At 38.9% G+C, this 18,075-nt stretch overlaps 2 protein-coding genes across 2 annotated transcripts; one reads left to right on the forward strand and one right to left on the reverse strand.

Annotated features, from left to right (window-relative positions):
• The first annotated feature begins 1,258 nt into the window (after window positions 1–1,258).
• LOC135484235 (double zinc ribbon and ankyrin repeat-containing protein 1-like) lies at window positions 1,259–10,891 on the forward strand. The gene is made up of 18 exons (XM_064765524.1): window positions 1,259–1,334; window positions 2,709–2,848; window positions 3,126–3,279; window positions 3,654–3,777; window positions 4,084–4,150; window positions 4,396–4,597; window positions 4,883–5,000; window positions 5,316–5,522; window positions 5,815–5,934; window positions 6,276–6,428; window positions 6,659–6,890; window positions 7,129–7,232; window positions 7,584–7,767; window positions 8,103–8,182; window positions 8,436–8,516; window positions 8,615–8,742; window positions 9,095–9,169; window positions 9,466–10,891. Exons 2-18 carry the CDS (start codon window positions 2,740–2,742, stop codon window positions 9,632–9,634), a joined length of 2,307 nt encoding a protein of 768 aa, XP_064621594.1. The 5' UTR covers window positions 1,259–1,334; window positions 2,709–2,739; the 3' UTR covers window positions 9,635–10,891.
• A 1,003-nt stretch (window positions 10,892–11,894) lies between these two features.
• Window positions 11,895–17,965, reverse strand: LOC135484236 (thymus-specific serine protease-like). The gene is made up of 11 exons (XM_064765525.1): window positions 17,814–17,965; window positions 17,256–17,422; window positions 16,689–16,803; window positions 16,147–16,276; window positions 15,689–15,812; window positions 15,212–15,337; window positions 14,705–14,968; window positions 14,284–14,431; window positions 13,754–13,936; window positions 13,119–13,264; window positions 11,895–12,664 (listed from the first exon to the last, which is right to left on the reverse strand). Exons 1-11 carry the CDS (start codon window positions 17,890–17,892, stop codon window positions 12,596–12,598), a joined length of 1,551 nt encoding a protein of 516 aa, XP_064621595.1. The 5' UTR covers window positions 17,893–17,965; the 3' UTR covers window positions 11,895–12,595.
• Between the last annotated feature and the right edge of the window lie 110 nt (window positions 17,966–18,075).

The following is an 18,075-nucleotide window of genomic DNA, read 5'->3' on the forward strand; positions in this document are numbered from 1 at the left end:
CAAAGTAGATGTGCTTTCAGGAGATGTCAAATCTACAAAGAAGGAATCGTTTGGTCATCTGCTGCGTGATCTTTGGCAGGTCACTTGTCTTTCATTCCTTATCATTCGACGGTCATCAATAGACTAGGCCTATATAGCCTTCTTGAGATGACCTGGAGATGACCCAGGGTTTCCGCCAGGATTAAATTTGAGGGGAGCAAAAAAAACAAATTTTCCAAAAAAGATTTTTTTTCTAAAAGTTTTTTTTTCTTAAAAAGGGTATATGACCCCTCCTGAGACGTTTTTTGGCCCTAAAACCGCTACAATTGGCTCCCAAATGCTCTTATTTTACATATCAACTCATGAAAATTACTCATTTGACAGTAAAACAAATAACAATTTATTATTAATTTATTATAAAACAAACTTTAGTGCTCAAAATGAAGGGGGGGGGGGGGTATCTCCCTCTTGAAATACATACTGGCGGAAACCCTGTGACCCATCAATTAGATAGACAAGTGACATAGTGCCCAAAGTCACGACACTTATTAAATGACCAATCAATGAACTAAGAGAATAGGAAAATGCCGTGTGACCTGCCCAACATCACAAATTCTCAAGAATTTGTCATTATTGAATGCCACTTGGCCACAAAATAGACAAGAGCCTATACCCAGATCACTCGTGATAACTGCAAGAAAAGACAAGTGACCTGCCGAAGATCACCAATGGCCAAACATTTCCTTCTTCTTGTAGATTTGATAACCCTGGAAAGCACATCTACTTTGACACTTATACTGTCCCGCAAATGCAGTGAATATTTATTGTACATGTGGAGTTTATCTATAAATTTCAGCAAATCTTTAATTCATTGTACCGGGGTACTTTCACAATCCCCAACAAAAAGTCCCAGGGAGCGAAACGACTTCGATTTGGAGCGAAACGACTGGAGGCGAAATGGTCACAGAGCGAAACGACCGGATACGGAGTGCGCATGCGTAATTGATACTGTCAGCGCTCCAAGAACGACCAATTTGATTGGATTGTTCTCTTATAGGGGTTTATGAGTTTTTGTGTACTGTAGACAGAAATACACCTTGTCCACTTTGATTTTGAAAAGACTTGGTTTGAAAGAGCCAAAATATTCTCTTTCTGCAGGATTTGAGCATAAGATATTGTTTATAATTTTTATTTGACCAAATAACGAATTGGCCCTCTTAAAATCTCTTAGCCAATCAGATCGCTGTTTTCATCTGGCTTCGGGAAGCCAGTTACCATGATGAAGTGTAATCATTCCTGGCAGGTGCACGAATTTCATCTGTAGTGCGTGAAAACCCTGCTGTATTTCACTCCGTGTAGGTGTATTTACTTGTAGATGTTGATATATCATTTCTCTATAAAACCGGCCACACTTGGGATCCACTTGCTTGCTAGTTTACCCTTAAAAGTTATTTTATTTAGGTTTTTATTGTAGAGGTCCCCTTCTCCTGTTTTGCCGGATTGCCCTCTGCATACACAGGCAAAGCCATAGGCATAGGCCCTAATTGTAAGCAGTGCAAGCGCATTGCCATTGCCATTGCCATTGGCTGAGACACAGTGAGTGCAATGAGTGATTGATTCACTGACGCAGATTGTGTGCAAGGTAGGCCTACCTAGGCCTAGCCTACATCATGATCATCCTCACAAGTTGCATCCACGTCCACGACCACGGCAAAATTATGTATCAAAGTCTGAAAGTGACTATTCTTACGTGACCGTAACAATAAAAATGTCAGCGATTTTAGGGATTAAACTGAAGATTAGGGGACAAGGATTAGTGTTGGGGAAGGGTTAAGGAGGGGTTAGTGTTAGGAGTAAGGGACAGGGTCTAGCCTAGGTTAGGTTTGGAGTAGGATTAAGGCTAAAAAGTGAAAATGACCGCCGTAAGAATAGCCAGTTGTTCGCATGTAAAATGCATTAGAGACTGCTGTAATAATAGCCACAGTCATTATGTATAGCCTACCTAAGTTGTTTGCTTTATAGTTAGGCTACACCTGTTGCAGTGCTGGTGCAATAGAGTAGAATCTAAATACAATAGGCCTATAAAAGGCTATATCAATTCATGAATTACCGGCACAACCACCGGGTCTGGTACAAGTCATATCTTCTGAATACGACACTTACAGAGATGGGCCGGAAGTTGCGACGGTACGCTTTAGGCAATGAGAGTCTGCTAAAATATGGAATTGGGAATGATTGCATCCTCGCTTTACCAGGTGGCAGATGCCACATTTTAGCAGTCTCCCATTGTCTGAAGCGTACCGTTGCAGCTTCCGGGCCAACTCTGTAAGTGTCGTATTGATGAGTGAATGGGGGTAAATACAAATAGTCATGTATCCGGAAACGTCCTGACATGCCTGATAATGGGTGATATGAATAAAGACTAGCAAATGCTTTTATCTAAAACTCCATGTACATTTACACTAGGCCTTTCTGTACAAAATTGAAGTAAAAGCATTTGCTAGTCTTTATTCATATCACCCATTGCCTGATGCCGATGAAGCTTTCATATATATGGCTTTAGGCTACACGTAGTCGTAATATGGCATTGAGATTGAACCAGGGGGCCAACAATAGATGGTTACTGTCAACACTGACTTTGGTATCAATGATGATCCTATTCAGGCTCGACCTCCTGCCATGCCTGCTGTCAACATTTCTATCATGAAAATGTTTTTTCCCATTTACAGTCTTGCTGATCTCAAGGTATACGCAATCGAGATGACCGCTGGATCGGTTGCCGTGCCAACCATTGTGCCACTTCGTCCTCCCATCTCTGGTAAACCAAAATCCTCCATTGACACCAACACATTAATTGAACTCAGTTCTGGTAAGTAAATCAGATTTCACTCAGTACCTACTACGTTATGTGAGCCTGAGGATAATATATTGAAAAAAATCACAGCAGAAGAGAAGAAAAAGCGAACTCTAAAATAAAATCATACAGGAAAAGACATTTATGTGCATTTACCATTGCATTTTTAACTAATTTTTAACATTTGTTGTGATTAATTGCATGCTCCAGTGCCATATTGTAAACATTATGGTTTAACTTATTAATTTTAATCTAACATGTTTTTGTATATTGCATATTTCTCTATTTATAGATACAAAAAATGTGGATGTCTACTTCACAACCAATGGATCCAAACCAGATCCATTTCAGCCTCACAGCCTGAATGGCAAATTCACCATTAAGTACAAAAAACCTTTTAGATTGCCCGAGGGGAAAAGGACTGTGAAAGCTATCGGTGTGACGAAGTGAGTATCATTTTCACAATAATGTAAGGTGTTGGGTTACTGCAAACATAAATGGGACAATTGTTTTGAGGCATATCTTGTGGTTTGTATTATTCATTAGCTGCCATGGTATTGGTCGTTCTTTCAAACTCTGCTTTCCAGTTTTTCTTTATCATCACTGTTTCCAAATTGTATGAGTGACCTAGTTTCAAAGCGCAAGATGTGGTTGCACTGAACCATACTGCTGGTTTATTTCGAAAGCATCAGCTCAACCACACACTTCAATCATTGACAACTTGTTTTTTTAGTCAGTTCCTTGAATTTATAAATGTTGTCGTGATGAAGTCGAGGGTTTCAGCGCTACTAAAAACAAAGTCATGTCTATTGTTTTGCAGGGATGGTGTTCGTGAGAGCCATGTCATGACGAAAACATTTGATGTAACCTACATTGAACCTGACCCAGAAGCTGAACCAGATGATGGGATGAACTTTGTCCATGAAATGAATGGTGGGCCACAGGTAAGTGCTTCCATACTCATCTAGCTTTACTAAATTGTTAGAATTAATTTTTCTGAGTTAACCCGATGTGCAAAAGTCTGAATCTTGTGAGATTAAGAAATCCAATTATTAGGCAGTCAAATGGACTTAATTTGCTTACTTCACGATATCCCACTAAGATTGGTGTTTGATCTGATCTTTTCAGTTTTGGTAGTTGGTCACTAAAACCAAGGGATTATGGCTTACTACAGTCACCTGGGAATTATAATCCTACACTTATGGAAGGACCAATATTAGATAAATACATTTTTTTTTGTGTACTTTCAGTTCAATGCCAGGAAACATGCCAAGACTCTGATGACCAAGCTCCTGGAGAGCAACCAGGCATGGACAGGTAAGGACCTGCTACTTAATAGACAAGTTTGAGAGTTTGAGAGCTGGCAGTGTTGGAAAGATACTTTTTAGAATAGAAGGGAGTGTCTTCATTATTCCTTACACTCGCTTTGAGTCATCCATTTCGACCTATCAATGCTCTGCTACACCACTTGTAGTACATTGTACATAGTACATAGTACATAGTACATTGTACTGCAATCTGATGAAAATTGAAATGTTCATGCGATATTTTTCTCCTTTAAGACAAAAAATCCAACTCAAGGAACCAGTTTTTGGATAACCGTGCAAAATCTCCATCTCAAAATGCAACATACGGTGACACGAATGTGTATGATAGTCTGGTTGAGCCAGGGGCTGAAGAGATTGACCCATACATGAAGAAGAAGCGAGTACCTGATACGGCCACACAGGCTCTCAGGTTACAGAGGGAGACAGATTTCCTGAAGTAAGTTTTAATCTAACTTGTAAAACTAATTGCTGCCCATGAGGCTTTTTGATTTATTTCTTCATAATAGTCATGATAGTGTTCTGACAAAATTAGTGTTATAAAGCCCCTGTGCTGTGGATAAGATTTTGGTGTTTTCCTTCTGGGGTACGTGTGTTTCTATTGATAAAGCTTTATAGAAATTAAACATAAAAAGATGCCTTACAGAGCTCTATAATATTAAAGTTAAAGGAGTTTTGTCTGTTCCAATGTATTTTACCATCCAACACTTTTGGTTCCTTTCAGGTGTATATATTGTTATGCGCCACGTCCTACAGACCCCTATGCTAGATTCTGTAATACATGTGGCAATGCTGTTCCACCCCTACCTCAGACAAGGATGCCTCCACCGGAACCTGGCACGGTACAGTATAACAAATTGTTACAAATCTATTGATCATTTGAAGGGTTGTTGGCTCTCTCTAATAAAGAACCATTACAAAAAATTATCAGGAAACTTTGATATTGGATATTGTAAATTTTGTGAAATGTTTTTGAAACTTATGATCAAAGACAGAGGTCAAATCAGTGGGCTAAGATGCAATCATTGATATAAATTGTGATAGTGATGATTACTATTCATCTTTCACTGTATGTTGTACATGTTTTAGTTCAGAAGTTCGATGATCATTCTTGATAAACTTTGCTTCTCCATGACGAATGTCTTTACATATTTCAGGTGGGCATGTGTGTACATTGTAAAGCTGTCATTCCGTCCAACGTTTCCAATTGCCTTGTTTGTGAGGCTCCTATGGCACCTCAGAACCAGCCCATGGCTACATATAAGTGCAAGGACAAGATTCTTTGCAACATGTGTGGAACCAGGAATCCTTCCCAGTTGACATCATGTATAACTTGTGAGGCTAAATTACCGGTCAATGCCAAGGTACGATGTGGGTCATTTGCAACTTGACTTTATTTTTAAGTGTCCAAAACCTGTCTATCTTGAAAATAATTTTTTAAATGTGCAGTTTACCTCCTTAAAGGCTAATATAAAATGATATGATATCAGAGAGAGCAGATCGAGCTCTTCTATGAATGGCCATTTAATTCGAGACAAATTTTGTAGGCCCCCAACTCACACTTGGCAGCACCTGACTTCAAGAAAGGTGTTTCAGTATTATTCATACTTCAATATATGATAATAAACAGTATTATACTATTTCTGTATTTTTCAGCCTGTACCTGGACTGGCAGCCCCTCCGAAGCCTAACCAGACCGACCGCCTTGTCAGCTGTACAAAATGTGGCCGAGTTAACAACCCAGATGCCAGGTTCTGTGATTGGTGTGGAGCCAAGGTACGTTTTGACATTATGCATCAAGACTGGCTGAGACGGTGCAGTATACTCATGCACCAGGGTATTGAAACACCATCCTCTTCAATTTTCCCTTGTATTAAAAGGGTACTTATTTTTTACTTCTTATACAAAGCATTGTTAATGCAATGGATTCCAACAGTTTTAATGTTGGGGAAAAAAGCAGGTGCTGATTGTCTTTGATTGGTTTTTTGCCAATAACATCTTCAATAATTTTTGATGAAATCAGTGGCATATCCCTTGGCGTAGAGGTGGAGAGGTGTGTCAGATGACTTTTCGTTTACACTAAATCTCACTTGATGAGTCATTTTCTATAATTTCAGCCCACACCGATGTTGAAAAACTTGAAATGCAGCAGTTGTAAGGGAGCAAATCAGCCTTATGCCAAGTTTTGTAGTTCCTGCAGTAAACAGCTTGATCCCCCCAGGCGTACTGATTACAGAAATACTGATGTGTCCATCAACTTCATTGATGGGGTAAGTGTTACTGATTAAGTGGTGAGGATGCATGTCTGTCTTTTGTCTCATTATGACATTGGGCCATCACAAGTCTGATCATTGTTGCCAAACCAGTCCAACCGAGTTCCTTGAGATCTATAGTAATAATCAGGTTACTTTAATTTGTGTCTGTTGTTTTTAAATTCTGTATCAAGAATATGCCGGTTCTTGTTCAGAAATATACTTTTTCTGTAATTCAACTCTTGTAGGGTACTGGCAAAGCCACTCACTCGATGCAGCCACAGTGGTCTCCAGTGGCATTCCCCCTTCCAAATGAGATTAAGAAGCCCTCCGCAGATATCGCAACCCAAACAGTTGGTCTGTTCTACCCATCTGAGAAAGACCTGCTCAAGAAACAGAAAGACGAAGATGATAAGACGACATATGAGAAGAGCCTTAAGGATAGGCGGCCATTGATGACTGCTGTTAGTCCTGGCAGAGGTTAGTAATATCAACATTTTATGTCAGGTGAACTTTTAGTGGATCATTACATCGATTGCTGAAATTTTTCTGGTGCTGATGGTGGATAAAATATCTTTGCATGATTGACTGCCCTCTCGCAATTTTCTTTGGCAACATTGCCAGACAGGGTGTTGAGATTGTTGACCAGACTTTTTTTGTTTCATTCAGTTTTTCGTGATGCAAAGCTCATGCAGGACTCATGTGTTTCTTTTTGTAGGTTTCTGGCGGAAGCAGATGGACCATGTTTGTGCACACTTGAGAGCACACGCCCAGAATGATGCAGAGTTCCGTGCCCTCATTGGTGAACCTCGTCTTGGCAAGGTAGGTTCTGAACTAGTTGACACCAGGTTGTCTTTCCACCTTACACTGAATGTCCATATTTTGAGTGGTCACGCCAAGGACCTAGAGTGTACGTTTAGGAAGATTGTCCCGTTAGCACACACGGTATCTCTATCTACTACAACTTGCCTGAGTTCAGACCATGTACTGGTAGGCCCCAATTGTGCCACTGTATTATGACTTGCACCTCAGGACACTCATTCCCTCTTAAAAACCCCTTTGCTAGTGACATAATATACCATGGTTCTATTCTTGAGAAGGGCTTCGAAAGTAACCCAGAGATATACTTTTATACCTTTAGGTAAACTAGAACATTTCCATATTAATTTTCAGTTGATAAGTTCTAAGGTTGAAGAGGATGGCTATGAGCTCTGTCTGACCATCAACTTTGCCTTGAGAGGTAACAAGGATCCATTCACTGGGAAATCACTTGGTCTTGGGAAAGGAGACTTCCTGAGTACACTTACTGAAGGCAGAAGAGGAAGCATGGACAGCTACAGGAGTGAAAACTCCATATGTGAGTGGATGTGATGGCATCATTGACTGGTGAACCATGGTGTACTACATGTTCAGTGGCACCTCCCTCAGCAGACAGCTCTGTAAATGCTAGTGTTAGCAGGTCACCCTCTATATAAGGGATACTGCTTTTGGTCCCAGGTTAGAAGTCATTTCCATTATAATGCAACCTCTGTAGTCAAGACAACATTTTTCAATCCCAAGGATATCCTTGACAGAGAGTTTGACTGTACTTTTATGCGCTAAACCAAAAACTTATTACTTCAAATTTATAATGTTGACAGATCAATTCGATTTTATCGTTTACCGTGATGTCCAATTTTTTTGTCATTTCAGATAGCAACGGGGCCAGTACTGGTAAGAGAAAAACAAAGAAGAAATCACCTAAGAAACCTGTGAAAGTTGACAAACTTAGTGTAAGTGGTGAAAATGTGTTGTGTACTGCAATGTGATGCAGCTTATCTGGTCGATCAGGATTTTTATGTAAAACCAAATGTACATCTTGCTTTCTTTGGTAATACGCCATTCATTCATTTGGCATGGAGACTGACAACCATATAAACTCAGCTAGTCCCGAGTTTTCCCCCTTGTTTCAATATAAATGTACTTTCAGTTTCATCACTCCTGTGTTCGAAACATTGTCACTGATGTTTTTGCATTTGATTTCAGCAAGAAGACCGCGACCTTCTGAAAGAACTTGGCAAGAATGGAGAAGGACGTGTAACAGAAATTGAAGAACTCATTGAATCGGTAAGTCATTTATAAGATCTTAACAGGTTCTAACAAAAATGCAGTGATTTGAGTGCTTGTAAACAAACTGACATCTACATGTATCATTGATTTTCCAGGGTGCCAATACCAACTCTACCAATAAAGATGGCCTGCCTGTTTTACATGTTGCTACTATCAATAGACATGTTGATGCCATTCCAGTCCTTGTGCAGGAAGGGGCTGATGTCAACAAGAAAGGCCCGATGTAAGTTGAGGAAATGAAATATGCTTGACCCAGTCAACGAGTGGTTGGGCAGTTAATGCCAAGAATGTCGTCTTTGCTCTACTATTTGAGATCTATTGCAGAAACTGCTTTCATTTATGCTTGAACTGGCAAATTTACTGGTTCTCACCTCACATGCAATTAGTCTATCATATGCAGTTGTCCTTAGTACTTTCATCCAGGCCTACCTGGAGTATTACATAACTTTGAACTAAAGACTTGAGCCGCAGTAATAGTTTGAAGGCATATGCCACCCATGGTTAGCCTACATGTGGTCCTTCCTGATTTATTATGCCTCTTTCATATTCTAAAATGTTTATCATTTGTATTTCAGTAAGGGCAACAGTGCTCTGCATGAAGCAGTCAACCTTGGTTCTAGTTGGAGTGAGGTTATCGATGCATTACTCGGGTAAGAAGGCCTACTGCTAACATCAATTAGGTTGTTGTTGATGCTGACAAATGATTCGCTTCTAAAACAGTACTGCCAGGAAGTCCGTCCTGGCAGTCCATATATCCAATGATAGTTATGGTCTGTAAGGTGTAGAATTTATTTCTTCTGTCCTTTCAGTCGGTTGATAATAAGGGTTTTTCAAAAGATATAAAAGTTGAAATGCATTTTATTCTCAGTATTTACCAATCAGTTATGTGACCCCAGATGTTTTCACTGCCTCTAGTGCCTAACCAGCATCCTTGTATTCATTTCAGTTGTGGTGCTAAAGCTACACAAAAGAACGACAAAGGAGAAACTCCTTATGAATTGGCTGTCAAACTCAACCATGATACACTGGTGAAGAAATTAGCCTCAAATAAAGGACAGAGCCAGTTGGATAAGATGCTGAGATCCAAGACTTCATCTTCTGTGGACATGATGTGATAGAATAGAAGCTAAACTCTGTATCTTAATATTGGTAAAGGTTTTCGTGTCGTGGGGAAAAGAGACAGATTTAGATCATGCCATTAAAAATATAATCGGCAATAAATGCATAGAGCTCCTGAATCAGCTTTAGGTGGGAACCTACCCTTTACCCCAAAAATTGTATTTTTGACCCAAATAAAAAATCCTTTGATATGGTGAGTACCTGGGTTAACTCTTTCACATTTGAACTTGAAGCCTGTTTTTCTGATTCATGGTGACAATTTACACGTTCTGAACTCTCTTGGAAAAGCATTTGTCTGAATACCCTTTGGACATCATACAGTTAATTTCAAAGCAAAAATCATGTAGCTAGGTTTGTAAATTATTGAATTTTAGTTCTGTTCTATGTAATCTTTTGTATATTGTTTCTAACAAAGGTTGTATGATCTCTTTTTTAAAATACTTGTGCATTGTATGTAGTTGTAATGAACTTACATGTAAGTTTTGTATAAAAGGTATTATGTAGATTCAACAGCTATGTCTTATGTGGCCAAACTTAAAGGGCTTATAGAGCATTGCGTATAAAGTGCTTCATGGAGTCTATTCATGTAGTGAAATCTGAATTTTCCTAAGACCAAGTATAAGATATGGATTTCATATGACTTTAAGGTGATATAACTTTAAAGCATTGTAAGTCTACACCATAATTTTGATTCACTGTACCAGCTGCCAAAATATTAGCTTACTTGATGTTGGTAAAATGATATGTAGAGTAGGAATAGGATAAGATTGATGCACAGCTCCTCTGTCTGAATTTAGAGCTCAACTTTTAGTGCCTTCTGTGTGTAGCCAAGATTTATCTCCTAGAAATTCTGAAAAATAGATTTGATAGTATTTCCCTATTGCACACGGATGCATCTTAAGTCCAGTTCTGTCTCAAAAATGTGTCTTAACGGTAGCTGTGGTGTGATAAGTCTTTCTCATCAATACCTCCCCTGTCAGCTGATATTAAAATTTGCCATTTTCTACATGTATAAGGCCTAGACACAACTGTCACTGACAATGAACAACATGAGTCAAAATGTATTGAAACTCATTTCTTACTTTACTTTTATACTTAACTGCAACATTAAGTGCGAGAAGTGCAAGATTCAAATCCATTATTTGACTGATAATCTTTTTGCTGTCCTCAGTATTGTATTTTTACTTGACTAGATCATCAAATTCTACTGAAAATATGTATATTTTTAGCTGAACACTAATAAATTACTTACAAGACAATTCTTGTGTTTCTTTGATATGTCATTGTTGGATATTGGCTCACCTGCGACCTAATACCATGACACATGCATCATCAGCATCCATCATCAGTTACTATGAAACTGGAAGATATCTATGAACCTATCATACTGGTGTATACATTTTAATTCACACATGAAATTTCAATCTTGTTTACTGCTAACTGGAACGTTTCACCATTGTCTACAAGTGCAATGGTTTTCTCTGGAATGATATTGTTCACATCCGATCTTGCAACCTCAAATAGACTGATGACATTGTCCTCATGGCCTGATCTAACATGTGTGCGACAAGTTGACAGGCAAGCCACCTTATCAATTGAGAGGAGGGGATTAAAGTCTCCCATAGATTGCTTCCCTCTCTGCAACCACTTGCCCTATGAATGCGAAGTGCTGATGGTTTGACCTCGCAAGATGCGACTGATTTCGCAATCGTTGTTTCTCCACCTTTGTTGTTTTCCTGGATAAGAACTAATGGGTCCCAATATTAGGTACAGAAGCACTTCACCCCTAGTACATTGGTACACAACATTGAGCCCTGCTCTTCAATAGCCTTGGGCAGACCTCGGTGGATCAAAAATCGTTCACAGTTTGCTTTGGTCATCCCATCAAGCTCTAGGTCCAGCTTCATGGCCGAGGACATATCATGCTTGGCCATCACCAAGCATGATAACTTAAGAAGCATGATATCTTAAGAATTGAAATTGAGAGAGTGACTGGGCATGACCATTAACTGATGCTGTGTATGAGTTCGTTGTAGTGTTCATGTCTGGGAGCAGATGTACATGTGACATCTCATCGGGTTTTGACCACATTGTGTCTGGTTCTAACATGATTGACACATCTGGGATGTGTGACATTTTTGTAAAGATATTGCAAGTTTGGAATCATTGGTCTCCAGTGCCTAAAGGCAAGTAGAGCATTGAACTGGTGTCTAGGAAGTACATGTGTACACTAACAAATTAACGACAAAATGAATGTTCATAGAAAATTTGAATTTATTATACAATCATGTTATAGAGCAATAATCACAGTCTTGGATAAATTTCACTCATGAAAATATAATCTAGGCATTTTATCAGCGCTACTAGTATAAATCTTAATACATCACTTGCCCTAATTTAAAACATTCACTCTAAAACATTTTGAACATCTTGTATAAATCAAAGAAACATATTTACAATGCAACTTTTGAAAACCTTCTAAAACAATGCTTTTTTTGTTTTTTTTTCTAAAAATATCTGTGCCTGATCATAAATCACTGAATTAGGGAACATGAAGATCAGCATTCTAAACAACTGAACAAATCAAGCACAAAATGATAAACTTTTTAATAAAGTTGTTAAAACTTAGTTATTCAAAAGAACTACAATGCAGTATAAGACTGTCATCTCAATACCGTAGGATCCCATGTAATTGACATAACCACCGGTATTAAAAACACAGCTGTGGAGTACATATGTACACTTCGTAAAGCTTTAATGAAAGGCAGCATAACTAGGAGAACATTCTGTACATGGCCCTTGAAAAAAAGTCGCAGTTCACCTTTGTATAGAGATTTCGTTAAATGTAAGAACATGGGTTACCAAAATGTGAAGTGGTATTGGTACTGTGAGTTTCCATAAATGTTTGACTGGTCCATCTTCAAGTAAAACTGCAGAACAGCACAAAATGTTTGTTTCTACTGTCTTCTGTTGCTCACTTCAAGCCTTGCTTGCTGAAGCCAATGCCGTATTCTTGCAGAAATTTCCTGTAAAAAGAAATTGATAATGATGACTATCATGATCACTGCACTGACAAGGTGAAAATTATTGTCCTCTTTGAGTTATGACTGGGTGGGGTGCCATGTCCTACATGACTGTTCAGACCATAAAATTCTAACCAAGAAGCTGACTACTGATGTTGGTCTGTTAAACACCCCGCAAATTTGTTCAGGAAACTGTATAGGTACCTTCACCGAGTCTCTTGTAGTATAGTTAGTTAGTTATGCCTATTCGGAGTCATATTGGGGCATAAGGCATCCACTTGAGCTCACCATCTCCCCCTATCCTGGGCCAATGTGGTGTAGTACAGGTCTCAAACCAGAAATTCTGATGACCAACCAATTATACCTGGCCAGCACGAATTATCAGGGGCAATATATTCTAGCGGCAAATTTTCTGGAGATGAATTATCCCAGCTGTAACCAGTCATGATCAACTTACTGTGCGGGCATCTTTGAGTGACTGTGGGTCACTGGCCTTTCCAGAACTCATGTTCGCACAGTGAGCTGTTCCATTGATAAATATAGCAATTTCTGAAGCACTTGCATCACCCAGGACACTGAGTGCATGCCATGGATCGATTGAACCTGAAGACAGAAAAGTTGTCATACTTAGAATCTGCAGCAGTCACAACAGGATGCTATGCCACCTAGTTCTACATAAAAGAAAAGATAAGTTCTTACATAGCGCTTTAAACTGTACAACCGTCTAAAAGTGCTTTATATTCGTTCCCCAGCATAGTCCAGAAACATTTCTGCAGAAACAAATGAGGGCACATAACAGCATTCCGGCCATTTCATAGCTATCAAAAGAAACCCATGGTCTGGTAACATAGGGCCATGCAACAAGGCATCAACTTCATTTATAGGTTGTTGAACATTTCAAGCCTGAGCAAGGATATCCGGCTCAATCATATTTTATTTGCAGCTTGCAACAGCTATCAAATAGTGTTCCAACAAAGAATGGACAAGCATTACTAAAAATCACAACTCTACATGGAAACCTAAATTACTTCTTATGGCTTGAGTTGTGGACAATGATTAGTTTCTTTGGAGTCAACTGACAATATAACTTACCATTCACAAACATGATTCGTGTCCCCCTGGGTTGATCAGCACCATAATATGCATTAGAGAATTCTATTCTTTTATCGACTTGTGATGGCATGATACCAAACACACTGGAACAGATGTCAAGATTTGGGCCAAGTTCCATGGCTTTTGAAAATATGCAGGTTGTGTTGGTGTCACAAGTTTGATCTGGAACACAGAGTGTATGAAGTTATCTCTGGCTATCAAACAAATGGAAGAGGTCTGACCACTGTGATAATTATGATCAACTGTTTATTTCATGCCCCAAGGAATAGGAATCCCAGTGGACATGTCACTTTAATACTCTATTCAAAGCAGATATAAAAGTGAGATTCTTTCCTTTTCATGTTGGACTTCCATTTTGAATAGCATGAACTCAATATAGTACATTGTATTTGGTTGGAGCCAGCTAGCCCATCGCCTTGTTCTCAAGTTTAACAGAGACCACTTAATATGACAGCATAACAATTTAAACACTGAACATTGAGACTTGCAAAAAGGAAGCTAACGCTTACAGTAACCGAACTGGGTACATGTTTGGTAGATCCACTGCCTGATTCCAGCACCACCAGTTTTTCTATCTACTGTTGTGTTCTTCATTTGTTTCAAGAAGTTCGTCCAGGAATTGTCTGCACATTTTTCTCCAGTTTGGGTGAGAAGGTCCTGAGCGATGATTTAACGAAAGAATTAAGTCATTTGGCAAGGAAGTATTGGAATAAGATGAAGACCAATAATGAAGAGCAAGATTGATACACAATTGAGTAGAACAGAGCAGCAGTATCAATGAAGTATACAGCAGTGCGTTATACATACACTCTTGATGAAGATAACTAAACTAATAGCCATAACTTCAGTCTGGTCGTTATTAGACAAAGATTCTACATGAACAACAAAGCATCATTCATGAAAATCATTCAAATGAAAACCAACACAAACCTTGTTCAACTTCATCAAGCTGGCGTAAGGATTCAAGTCGGTATCCATTTCCCTGCATATACCAGTAATATCTATGCTCGGCATCTCCTTGTTGTACTGCACCACGCCCATGAAATTCCCGGCCAAGTTGCTTGCAAATTGGAAGACATCATGAGAGCCATTGAACTTCTCACATGAAAGGAAATCCCGTTCCAAGTCTGGAAATTGTTGACCTTTGATCAGTTCATCCACTTTAGCAAAAGCAGCTTTTATGTTAGCAGCACACTGAAAGAAATATAATAATTAAGCCATATCATACACTGGTTTACCTTTATTATTATTCTGGGAATAGCAGGGAAGATTTACTCTTAACTCATATTTGAACTCATAAGATATTAGATAAGTTGTGTAGATTGTGGTCGACTTCACAATATTTATTTTGTGTCTTCAACCTTCTTCCTGCCAACTGACAGCCATACAAAGTAAAAACTGAACAGATTAAGATGCTTTTTGAAATGTGATGTGTACCTTTTTTGAGCCGTTGACAACAGGGTCAGCCAGACTGGCAGCGACAACATTATTATAGCCTTCAAAGTTTGTTATTGCACGTACAGGAGCAGATGATGCTACAGCACCATAAACAAGATGAGGATACTGAAATAAAAGAGTACCAGTACAGACTCAACTGCTTGCAGTCGACATTTTTATGTGAAAGATTTTAAAAAGTGAGAAAGAAGTGAGAAACATCAGAAGACAAGTGCAGTAATGATGGCCGCATCAATTTACCATGACTACCTTTCTGCATGAACAGATGAGATAAGCAATGCAGATTTGCTGAGACTGATTCCTAAACCTTGTACGATATCACTTTTTAAAGCAAAACCTGAATACAGGGTGAAAGTAGATTTGATACATGTATTTACTGAAGTGTTAGATTGTATGACAAAGCAGTTCTTTGAGTTGGCCTACTGCTATCTGGGGATCAACTTATACAAAGTAACTCACCTTGAGTCTGAACCAGGCAGAGAGAGCACCAGGATAACTTCCACCAAAACAAATCCACGTATTCTGACTTGTTAGGTTGTACTTCCTTGATGCAAATGTGTGGAATGTGGCTAAATCAGCCAAACTGAAAAGAAATCACTTCAAATAAAAAAGGCTATTTAAATCAATAAACGGCATGCGCAATAAAGAGTGCACTAGAACGGAATGCAACCATAGGCACACGGCTGGAATTTGCACTGTAGTTAAGGCAGCAATGTTGGTAGCACACTCGCTAAAATGACCATTAGAGATCTACATTAGTGTAGCACTTCATGTGGTGGTGCATGGTGGCCAGCTAGGGTATTATCCTCCTGGCGACATAAACCCCACACCCAAGTTGTCTCTTAATTGCCACGGCTATAATTCTGCTCCTCCACTTCAACACGTGAGAATCATGCAAGGAGAATGCAAGAACTTACGCCTGCTGACTTGATAAGTATTGCATGTTCTTGAGCTCCAGACCATTGTCATTTATACTAGCACCATAATATCTGTGTTCCACTGCCATTACCAGAGCACCATATTTCTTAGCAAGATCCACATGTTCGCCTGAAAGTTGGCAAAAAATATTAAAATAACCTGCCAAGACAACAACACACTTCTCAACACTGTATATGCATGCTCTAAAGAGATAGAAATAAGAAATGCCTTGTATTCTTTGGTTGGCACTCTCCTGAAGCAAGAAGAAATGTTGTCCTCAATTAGTGAGGAAGTCATCTGTTTTAAGGTCAATCAAGGTGAATGGTGATAGATCATCTGATGTTTTAACTTGTTAAAAAAAAATCGACATCAGTTGGTATTCTAGGTTACTTTTTCATTCACTCTCAATATCTTTTAGAGATCCACTTTAATACAGTCAGGGTAAAATCACTTTGTCTTCTAACAAAATTCCCTGAGCCGGGGTTTGAAGGGGATAATGCTGGGTTTTACAATATAAGGATGATCAAGAAGCAATACTAACCAGCCTGGACAACATACGATTGAAGAGCTCCCTCGCCACCTATATATAAAAACACTGGTCCATCAGGTCTCTTCCAAAAAGCATCATTCACCCAATACCTCTGGTTGTATCTCAACTGGAAAATAAGACTAATTCTTCAAAACCAAAATCCAGTAGAAAAAGTGTTAACTGTAAAATCACATAAAATATTGGATTTAACAAATGTTTATAACATATACCAGTCTTATGCTGTCCAAGGTGGATGATATGATTCAAAAGTGAACTGAAATCAATCTAGCAGGAACAATTTTAAAGTTTCACAATTTGGTGTGACTGTTGTGAGGCTTATTTGGCCTGACTCACACTGGTTGTTTCCATCTGCAGGCAGCCTTCTTCACTTGAAAAATGATATGAAAACTTTTGGCTGAATGCATTTTCAACAATACATTAATATTCAATTCAATGGATTTTAATTTTGTTTAACTAAAGGATTTGAATTTTAAATTTATCAACTTTAAAAGCTTAGGTGAACCTTTTATAACTTTTGGTCCATGCTGAGAACTCAGACACAAAAACCAAAATCCTTACCAGTATTTCTGGATCAAAGTGGTCAAGGGGCTGAGTAAAATATTGATCCACAATAGGTGTTCGGGCAATGAATTCTGGAAATCGCATCTGTTCATGATACAGCTGTCTGAAAATTTCTTGTTTCCGATGTTCCTCAACTTTCTGTCGGATCTTCATAAAACTAGGACCTGCAATTGAAACGGTTTTTATGAGACATTCAGAGGACTTTTATAATACCTATGTTCATACCCATGGTCTGGTTTGCTAAAAGAGCCGGCAAATGACATAAGTCATGCATAATCACTTATCAGGTGCACAACGCTCAGAGTCCGATTGGTCAGTAAGGGTATGGTGCAAACAGTACCACGTACTACTACTACTACCACTACCAGTACCATTGTCATATCTCATTTTTTTGTCTTGGACCAAAGTGTTTTGCCTCCCCCACTGGCCCAAAAGTTGAATACAGCCTTAATCAAATAATAATTAATAATAAAGTGAAAGTGCAAGTGCGAACTGTTGACAAAGCAGTAAAGTGCAATACCCAAGATCACATGACAATTGACATGGAAAACCTACTCCCAAAGAAACAGTCTCCAGATTGAAATGAAATTAGCAATAAAATGGTCAAAATCGGAGTATATTTCATTTTGGTCATCTTTGAAGATATATCCACAGCCAACGCCGCCGGTTGTACTGTTGTAGGCCTAATTGACCTGGCAGCTGATCAATCATGTGACAATGATGAATGAGAGGGTTATGACTTTTCAACACCCACTTTCACAGTTTTCCCGATAGGGGTGCCACTGTCGAAGCGTGGAAAACATGGGAGTCCACCAGT

The sequence above is a fragment of the Lineus longissimus genome, chromosome 3 (assembly GCF_910592395.1).
Source record: "Lineus longissimus chromosome 3, tnLinLong1.2, whole genome shotgun sequence".
NCBI classification, from domain to species: domain Eukaryota; kingdom Metazoa; phylum Nemertea; class Pilidiophora; order Heteronemertea; family Lineidae; genus Lineus; species Lineus longissimus.

Bases quoted from the DNA above. Each gene is read 5' to 3' on its own strand.
- LOC135484235 (XM_064765524.1), top strand. From the start codon at position 2,740: ATGACCGCTGGATCGGTTGCCGTGCCAACCATTGTGCCACTTCGTCCT. The intron at 7,768-8,102 runs GTGAGTGGATGT...TTGTCATTTCAG, and splicing joins CAGGAGTGAAAACTCCATAT to ATAGCAACGGGGCCAGTACT. The intron at 8,183-8,435 runs GTAAGTGGTGAA...ATTTGATTTCAG, and splicing joins TGAAAGTTGACAAACTTAGT to CAAGAAGACCGCGACCTTCT.
- LOC135484236 (XM_064765525.1), bottom strand. From the start codon at position 17,892: ATGACCAAAATGAAATATACTCCGATTTTGACCATTTTATTGCTAATT. The intron at 15,813-16,146 runs GTAAGTTCTTGC...ATTTCTTTTCAG, and splicing joins TACTTATCAAGTCAGCAGGC to TTTGGCTGATTTAGCCACAT. The intron at 13,265-13,753 runs GTAAGTTATATT...TTCTGTCTTCAG, and splicing joins ACGAATCATGTTTGTGAATG to GTTCAATCGATCCATGGCAT.